The sequence below is a fragment of the Acartia tonsa genome, chromosome 4 (genome assembly GCF_053477335.1).
Source record: "Acartia tonsa isolate MP-2025a chromosome 4, ASM5347733v1, whole genome shotgun sequence".
In the NCBI taxonomy this organism is placed as follows: Eukaryota; Metazoa; Arthropoda; class Copepoda; order Calanoida; family Acartiidae; genus Acartia; species Acartia tonsa.
In genome coordinates, this window is record NC_137263.1 from 13563638 (window position 1) to 13572922 (window position 9285).

Genomic DNA, 9285 nt, shown 5'->3' on the forward strand with positions numbered 1-9285 from the left:
GTACAGACCTTGCATTCGTTAGTAGACAACCCCCCCCCCCTCCCAATGACTAACATTTTGGTGAAAAAATAGGGGATGGGGCAATATTTTCATTCGATCGATAATACAGCGTCTTCTTTTTACCTAGCCATTCACCTAAGGACTACACAGATCCCAACACAATTTAAGCTTTTTAAATATAGGCTCAGGGGGAAGGGAAGTGGTTCATTCTTTGCTGGGATGGATATTGTAAATATCTCTTTGTAGAATAGATCTATTCTTTTCAAACAATTCATCTTCAGGTCAAATTGCAAATATTTATTTATGTATTGTTTGAATACTTGACGGCATAATCTTTTAATTTGCTAACTGGGTATATGTTATCCCCCCCACCCCCACCCCAAAAAAAGATATTACATATCCGTGGAATGCTGTCTATAGTACGATGCGATAAATAACTGTTAAGTGTTAAATCAAGATTGTTGTACATCCTAGTGCTTAAATAGAATCTAGATTTAAGGATTTTACTCAATGGAAGTGGAACATACATGATTGTCCATGTAAGACCAGTGCAGACGGCTGGAGTTGATTTTCTTTAGGAAAATTAAGGACATACAGATAAATGTTGTTGTATTAAGGAGCCCGAGGAGTATGAGAACCAGTACACCCTGCTCAACTCCTTCTGGTTTGTGATGGGTGCGCTTATGCAGCAGGGTTCAGATGTTGCTCCCATTGCCCTTTGTGTCAGGTAAAACATATGTTCTTATATAAAAGTAACCGGATATGTTGTCTGTCTGTAGCTTAAGATATCTTAAACCACTGGACCGATATTGTTCTCCTTAACAGAAAAGCTTCTGTTCGGTCCAGGAAAGGTTTATAATAAATTTTAGCAAGGGTACCTCAACTTCTGATGAGAAATTGCCACTGAAAAAAATACCCCCTAGAACTTTTTAAAAACTATAATAAAAATTGGAAGGTTGACTCACTCCATTCACAAAAGAGCCTCTTATCTTTCTATTATTAACTACACCAAAAGTTATTGATGGAATTGTCTGAAATTTGCTGCGATAACCATACTCTTGTTTTTCAAACTTTTTAACTTCCTTCGAATGGAGAGGACACTGGACTAGTAATGATGCTGCTACAATCTTGATTGGGTTATACAAAGTAATAGTTTCCAAACTTTTTCACAAATAATTTTAATCTAAATTTAGGATAGTTTGTTTGTCACATCAATTAGTTCCAAGTTGGAAATAATTTGTTTATTTGTTACTGTTATATATTATTAAGATTTGCTGCTGGTATGTGGTTCTTTTTCGCCCTAATTATGATCTCCTCCTACACGGCCAACTTGGCCGCTTTCTTGACCGTCGAGACCCTCCAGAGGCCCATCGAGTCTGCGGAGGACCTGGCCAACCAGAATGAGATCAAGTATGGTGCTGTAAAGGGCGGCTCAACTGCTGGCTTCTTTGCCAACTCCAATGTGGATACCTATGCAAGAATTCATGAGTTCATGTCAGGTAATTTTTTGATTGAGTAAAATTCCTGTTTTGTTGGCCCCAAGGTATTGAAGGCCTGGACCATCAAAACAAGAATAAATCTTATGATTTCTAATTTTTTTTTTGTTAATAACTGTCTATAATACGATACTCACTTTCTGTACAAGACAGAATCGTTGTTATTCCAACGGAAATTAATCGGACTCAAAGCCATACTGGAAAATATGTTCTTGATATCTTACCCTACAGAAAAGGACTAAAAGACTAATAATTGTAGGTGTACACAAAGCTGAAGTGATGATGAATGGCAACCCAGAGGGTGTTGACAAGGTTGAGGAGAGTGATGGCAAGTATGCCTTCTTCATGGAGTCTTCTATCATCACTTACCTCATTGAGAGACGCTGTAAGCTTGCTCAGGTGAAGTTGACAACAATGTTAATTACGTTCAATTGTAAATTTTTGGTGCAAATAGAACAAAGAATAAATGTAAAAATTTGATAACTTTACTTAAGTAGGTAAATCTTTTTAAGTAGAAGATCTTTTTTGGTTCCTTATTCTCATAAATTGCCTCTAATAACAAACTGTTGCAGGTCGGAGGCTTGTTGGACAACAAAGGCTATGGTATTGTGACGCGACCAGGAACCCCGTACAAAGACCTGTTGGACAATGCCATCCTCAAGTTGATGGAGGGAGGTGTTCTGCACAAGCTCAGGGTCAAGTGGTGGAAACAGAAGCGTGGAGGCGGAGCCTGTGAAGCTAAGGTTTAATGAATTGTTACTTTATTGAAAAAATGGGCTCATCAACCGTGCGTCAGCCGCCTATAGGCCATAGGAAAATAAGCCTTTTACAATTTTAAGAATCAGCTGCAAATCTAAACCTCATCTATATTTTTTTCCATAATTCTAGGGAGGCGGAGGTGGTGTATCGCCCCTTGGTCTGGACAACGTAGCTGGTGTGTTCGTAGTGACTATCCTTGGATGCGCTATTGCTTCGGTATTTGCCATCATTGAGTTCCTTGTAGGCACCAGACAATCAGCCAAGGTAAATCATTATTATTATTAACATTATCGATGTTTTAGAGTCGTATTTTGTTTTAACCCTTTTTTGTTCCTGCAAATATAGAAGGTCCTACTGGCTCTCCTTGTGTCTGATTAGAAAGCAAAAAATACACACACACACTCATTTGATTTTCTGATTAACATAACTAAGTTTCAAGAAATATTTTTATTTTTTAGTGTACATAATGTATAAGAATCTCTAAAACAAACACACACAATTTGCCTGAATTAATAATGAGAGCTATCCGTTACGTACGTACTGAATGGCCGACCGTTATTATTGAAAAACTTTTCTTTTCAAATAATTATGTTTCAATTAAGGGAAAGATTATTATATACTTCATTGACCTATCACTGTATTCAAAATTTCTATCTTAATAGTAATAAATAAATTATTTTACAAAAAGGACTATACCCATTATTTTTTGTCAGGATATTGGTAGACCATGGGTTGAAGAGATGTCTAAGGAGCTCAAATTTATACTAAAATGTCATGGCAACACTAAAGAGGTAATTATAACGATTACTTTTCAGCTTTTCAAAGAAAACCGCAGCTTAAATTAACATTCCTTGATATAACACAGTCTCTTTTAACAGCTGTCGTTCTCGGTCAGTGTGGCTGTTTGAAAAGGTAGCCGCTAAGTTGATTACAATTCATTATCCATCAAAAGGTGCCTTTTACCTGCGACCGTGGCTCAACACGTAGCGCATCCGCTCGTTCTCGGGGAGGTGATAGGTTTGAATCTCGGCCCAACACTGCTTTATAACTAAAGACGTTAAAAATGGTTCCGACTGCTGATATGTCAGGTGAGCGTTAAACAGTTAGAGTAGGGGGAATGCCTGGGCCCAAAACAGACGCAACTCATTTCCATGCACAGTTAGGACTTCTCCGACAAAGGTCGTGCATTCAAATGGTTGGTTGTCAATTAACCTAATATCCTTTGGTGTTTGAGTATCGCATCCCATTTCAAGCGGATGATGCTCTGGATTCTTTAGATGATCACTTTATCGAAGGAGAATCCCGCCCTTACGAGGTAAGGTAAAAAGTTACTTTAAACTAATCAAATTGATTAAAGTGAAAAGTTTGGCGCAAAATAAAAAATAATGAATGATATAACATTATTAATGTTCTATTATTAAGGTTGAAGTTGCCAGTGAGACAGGTTCTCATTCCTCCCACCTGAGCCTAGAACCTGAGTCACCACCCTACATAAGAAAGAAGGCTGAATCTACTTATAAATTAAGAAATGGACTGGTAAGATTTATAAATTTAATTCATCTGTAACATTTTTCTACAAATAAACCCATTTTGAGAGATTTTTTTTCAAATTACAAAATAAAGAGATCTTAAATATTTAAGAATTAGCTAGCTGATATAAATTGGTTGTGGTCCGATAACAATTAAATTACAATTAGTTTCTATTTCTTAAAATTTAGCTCTTTGGATTGTTAGCGACAATAAAAAATTCCAAAAATCCCATAAAACAATTAAATAATATACTTTTTTCTTGAGGACTCTGGTTACGGAATGGCGCCCAAGACTCCCGTCTCCGTGGTGTCCCCCAGCATCGGGTCCCACCACACCAACTCACTGCACTCCAACCTGACGGATCCCTATGCTGGCAAGGAGCTGAGACCCAGAGCTGAACCTGAGGACATCTCCGAGGATGATGAACAGTCACATGTTGAATCTAACACAGGCATGTCAAATCATGGATAAAAAATGAATGTAAGAAATTGGTAATAGTCTTGGTAACAAACATTGACAGTCTTTAATCTTACAATAAAAAGTTTGAAGGTGATTTGTCTGGTGATTTGAATCGCCCTAAGCATATAAAAAAATTGCCTTATAAGCACACTTAGATTCACAGCCCAATCGGAGGAGCCACTTCAGAGACCTTTTAATTAATACAACAACCTTGTTTGAATTAATGTGGAAGTCTCGGGGTGCTTGGAGTAATATAATATTATATTTTAACACATATGTACATGTTTCTTTTCAGATATATATGTAAAACTAATACATTTGTGTTATTTTGACTTTGACAGTGCATTTGACATAAACCCCTGCGTTTCAGGATCTCGTTCAGCCAGGGGCGGTCAGACCGGATCCCCAGGATCTGTACAGGGGGGACCATCCGGAGGAGCAACATCTCCCAAGCCGACCAAGGGCAAGAACCCCTTCGCAGACGAGGACGAAAGTGAGGCAGAATAAACGAGGGGCGTGCACAGAAAACAGCATGTGCTCACATAATCTAAATACATTCTCCCACAAACTTTTGTTATTGTCAATTTAAGTGAATACAAAGATTTAAAAATAATATCATTAATATATTTTAGAGTCCAAGGTGTTTCTAAAGTAACAAATAAAATCTGAACTATTTTAGAAATATTTTCTTTTTTTATAATTCAATATAAAAGACATTGTTAAATATTAATTAAAGAAAATTATCCTTTGATCTGAAATGATTTTCTAATTAAATAATTGGAAGAATTTTAAATGTATTTTCTCTGTGAATCCCTTTAATAAAAAAACATATCATGATTTTACTTAATTTGTGTCTAAAAATGAAAACATTAAGTTATTTATCGTATCGTATAATCGACAGCTTTCCGCCGATATCAATATCAGTTTTTGTAAACCCTGAGTGGTCACAGGCCTAGGCTAACAAAACTGGTATTAATTCTATAATTTTCCATTTATATTCGTAGAAAATTGTTTGTAATACGATGTTAAACATGATTTTAACGTATGGCTGAGAACCAGTTCTAACCCAGCGGATATTAATCGGTTTCTAAGCCATACTGGAAAAATACTTTTTTCATCAAATATTATTTCAAAGATTTTTATTTACAAATTAAGTTTTAATTTAATATTATTGTATAGTTAGAAATACTGTAAACCCATGTAGATAAAAGTATAAGGACTTGAAATTTAATACCTACCTAAACATTCGATACCTATAAAAATATAATAAAAATTATTGCTTAAATTTAGCAGTTATCTATTTTTTCAATTTTTAATTAGCGAAATACTTGCCTACCTAAAAATAAAATTTTCATCTTTTAATACTTTCAAAAATTACTAATTTAAAATAAAGGGAGGATTAGGTTGCGCTAAAAATCCGTAAAGGTTGTGAGTTTTAGGTTAAAAACAGTAGTAGAACGATAAAAATTTAAGTTAACTTTTGAAAAATATTTTTTTGTCTAAGTAGGTATAGTTCTTTTCAATAAGAAATAAACTTTAGTGAATATTACCGTTCTACTACTATTTTTAAGCCTTAAAACTCACACCTTTACGGATTTTTAGCGCAACCTACTCCTCCCTTTGTTCAGACCAATAAAATTTGTGTATGATCTATCCACTTTACAATGTTACCCTCAACCCATTGTTTTATAAGTTATTAAAAATAAATGTAGACTTTGATTGTAATAAAGATAATCATTATCCTATTTTTTTTTTAAAGAAGAATTATGACATCCATAAAAACTTAAATAATGAACAAGCTGCAATTAGTGTTTATGTATTTGGAAAGTAAAATCAAGACCAATAGGTCAGATTTTAATACCTATTTTGTTTTTGCCAGATTTTTTTCAGATTGTATTTAAAATCGACCTTTCTTCCTGATTTTCATGTGCATGTGTACTATGTAGCCATTGTTCCTTAGTGTTTGGACCCAAGTAGTCAGGGAGTAGGACCGAGACACTTTTGCAAATCCAAAGGTCCATACACAAGGAATTGTTATACATTGATAAAGGGAGGGGGGGGGGGGAGTTCTGACACATTTGCGTAAACCTGGAGTATAGGCTTTATCTTTGGACTGAGAGGATAGGTTATTAGGGATAAAATCATTCTTATATGATGAATTTCCCCCAGATTAAGATTTTTTGGATAGACCTCCAGGTTCCGGAGCTCCAGGTGGTCTCTGGCAGGGAGTAAGGGAGGGGACAATGGATCGAATATTCAATTTTTAGGAGTCTTAGACTTTGGGGACTGGCTTAAAGGGAACATGCAAGAATTTAGCAGTTTCTAACCAATCTTGGGGACCAATTATGAATGACGTCACGCAAAATCATGCATAATCTCGCGGCAAACTAGCGCGTCAACAAAAAGATAAACAATAACAAGCAGACAGAATATTTTGATTTTGAAAATTATTTTGTAAATTGAATCATTACATTTTTTATATCTAATTCTTGTTTAATGTTAATTCATTCCGATTAGTGCGTTGTAGAAAGAAATTATATTAAGATTATTAGTTATTATGAGCAAAGCCTTCCTATAATTAGGTCCCGCACATTTGTACGTCCGTAACGGTTAGCTCTTTTCGTTACTTTAGACATGTTAGATATTTCTTATTGATTTAATGTAAAGGCAAAAGATTTTTGTCTTTAGCTTAATATTTCTGTAATTAATGATCCGATTAATTTCAAAATTTTAGGGAAAATTCACGAAGTCCTGAGTTGTTCAAGGTTTGTTTATCATTAAAATCTCAAGATGGTGTTATTTTATTTTTCTGTCCTGGATGCTAGGAGCGCAGCTACCAGTTATCCTAAGATATGTTACTTAAACCTTAAGATCTTTAAAGTTAAGATGTTCTTATGTTCTCAACTATTTTATTTATGTAGTATGAAATTTTGACGCAAGGTATCTCATTTTTATTTCGTTAAATTAAATAACTTAAGTTAAAAGTTCTGTAGGAAGGTAATTGTTTTAGTAAGTTTTGTAATAAAATTATTTAAAGGCTTTTTCATGTCTAAGCTTTTTAATAAATACAATAAAAAAAATTTGGGTAAAAGAAGTTGTAAAAGTAAAATGGTCTGGTTCCTTAATTTTCCGGAGTTTAAATAATAACATTTATGGAAATGAATTGTAAACAAGGTTTTTGATCTCTAGAATCAAAGGCTTGTAGTAAAGCATCAGTTTAAGGATGGTGCATTTCGAATTAAAAACAATTCAAAAAGTCATAAATTTCCACTAAAGGTTGCTATATTGCAAATACTTGTTTTATCTGGAAATATCTGGGTTTTCAACCTTAAAGGGTCACAACTATAAAATTGAATTAACTGCCCATTGTCCCCTCCCTTACTCCCTGGGTCTCTGGACAGGTAAAAAAATAAAAAATTTCTTATTTGAACAGTTAGAGGTAAGTTTATAAAAAAAAACATAAGCTTCTTTTTATATACTATTCATATATTTGAAGAAAAAATTACGATCGGCCTCCAGGTTCAGGTGCTGCAGGCCTCCAGGTGGCCTCTTGACAGGTAAAAATTACAAATTTCTTATTTAAACAGTTAGAGGTAAGTTTATAAAACAACATAAGCTTCTTTTAATATATTATTTACATATTTGAAGAAAAAATTACAATCGGCCTCCAGGTTCAGGTGCTGCAGGCTAGACTATAAAAGTTGGAAAGATTTTTAATCAATATAATAGATTTGAAATCTGCATAAAATTTTAAGGATTTTTTATAAAATTAGTTTTTTATATAATTCTTTATTTAAAGGCGCAAATACAAATTAAGTTAAATAATTTTGAGATCTGTTATTGGTGGATTGAAAACTATCTGCGCTCTGATTGTAGAAGCTTAAGTGACGTACATCATTCAACCAATTAGAGCGTAGGTAGTTTCCAATCCAGCTATCCTATTGGTCAAAATTTATTAACTTAAATCGTATTTGCGCCTTTAAATAAAGAATTATATAAAAAACGAATTTTATAAAAAATCCTTAAAATTTTATGCAGATTTCAAATCTATTATATTGATTAAAAATCCTTAAAACTTTTATAGTCTACTGCAGGCCTCCAGATGACTCTATTAAAATAGTATTTACATATTTGAAGAAGCTAATGTTGTTTTATAAACTTACCTCTAACTGTTTAAATAAGAAATTTGGATTTTTTACCTGTCCAATGGCCACCTGGAGGCCTGCAGCACCTGAACCTGGAGGCCGATTGTATTTTTTTCTTCAAATATATGAAAACTATATAAAAAGAAGCTTATGTTGTTTTATAAACTTACCTCTAACTGTTCAAATAAGAATTTTTTAATTTTTTACCTGTCCAGAGACCACCTGGAGCTCCGGAACCTGGAGGCCTATCCAAAAAATCTTAAATCTGGGGGAAATTCATCATATATGAATGATTTTATCCCTAATAACCTATCCTCTCAGTCCAAAGATAAAGCCTATACTCCAGGTCAGTGTTTCGGAGCCGGAGCAGCAACATTTTTAGTAGAGCCGGAGCCGTATTTTTCGTTAAAAACGGCTCCGGCTCCAGATTAGCTAAAAATGATTTTTTTTAAAGTAATATTATAATTTGGCAACGGTCTATTTCCATATAATAAACTGAAAAACTATTGTTACTTAACAAATAGACACACATCCTTCTACTTTTATATAGCTTTAATCAAATAAAAGCAAAATATTTTATATTTATTTTATTTTATCAAGTTCAATAATAAACAAAAAATGATATATTAATTTTCAGGTAGGAGCCGGAGCCGCCTCAAAATTATATCGCTCCGACACCCTGCTCCAGGTTTACGCAAATGTGTCAGAACTTTCTTACTATATAAATTGACATATCAAGTGTTTTTCTGCCAGTAAGAATATGCTTTTTATGACATTTGCCCAAAAGAGTGCTAAAAACACTTTTGGGCAATTGGGCCGTGCGAAATCGCTAAAGGTGCCTATTAGTCCATTGCTGGTCCCATCGTGAAGTATTTAGCGCACTACACTCTGTAAGG

General features: G+C 34.1%; 1 protein-coding gene across 2 annotated transcripts in view; it reads left to right on the forward strand.

Annotated features, from left to right (window-relative positions):
* Positions 1-5618, forward strand: part of LOC145316151 (glutamate receptor ionotropic, kainate 2-like) — a 38513-nt gene extending 32895 nt beyond the window's left edge. The window contains exons 12-20 of one of the 2 annotated variants that reach the window (XM_080156471.1): positions 618-727; positions 1270-1499; positions 1756-1895; positions 2069-2239; positions 2385-2519; positions 2969-3046; positions 3678-3791; positions 4050-4236; positions 4615-5618. In XM_080156471.1, the coding sequence (XP_080012597.1) occupies positions 618-727; positions 1270-1499; positions 1756-1895; positions 2069-2239; positions 2385-2519; positions 2969-3046; positions 3678-3791; positions 4050-4236; positions 4615-4751 (1302 nt within the window). In that variant the 3' untranslated portion in view covers positions 4752-5618. Of the gene's footprint in view, positions 1-617; positions 728-1269; positions 1500-1755; positions 1896-2068; positions 2240-2384; positions 2520-2968; positions 3047-3677; positions 3792-4049; positions 4266-4614 lie in introns of both variants that reach the window. The other variant, XM_080156472.1, reaches the window with a different exon arrangement.
* Positions 5619-9285: the final 3667 nt, after the last annotated feature.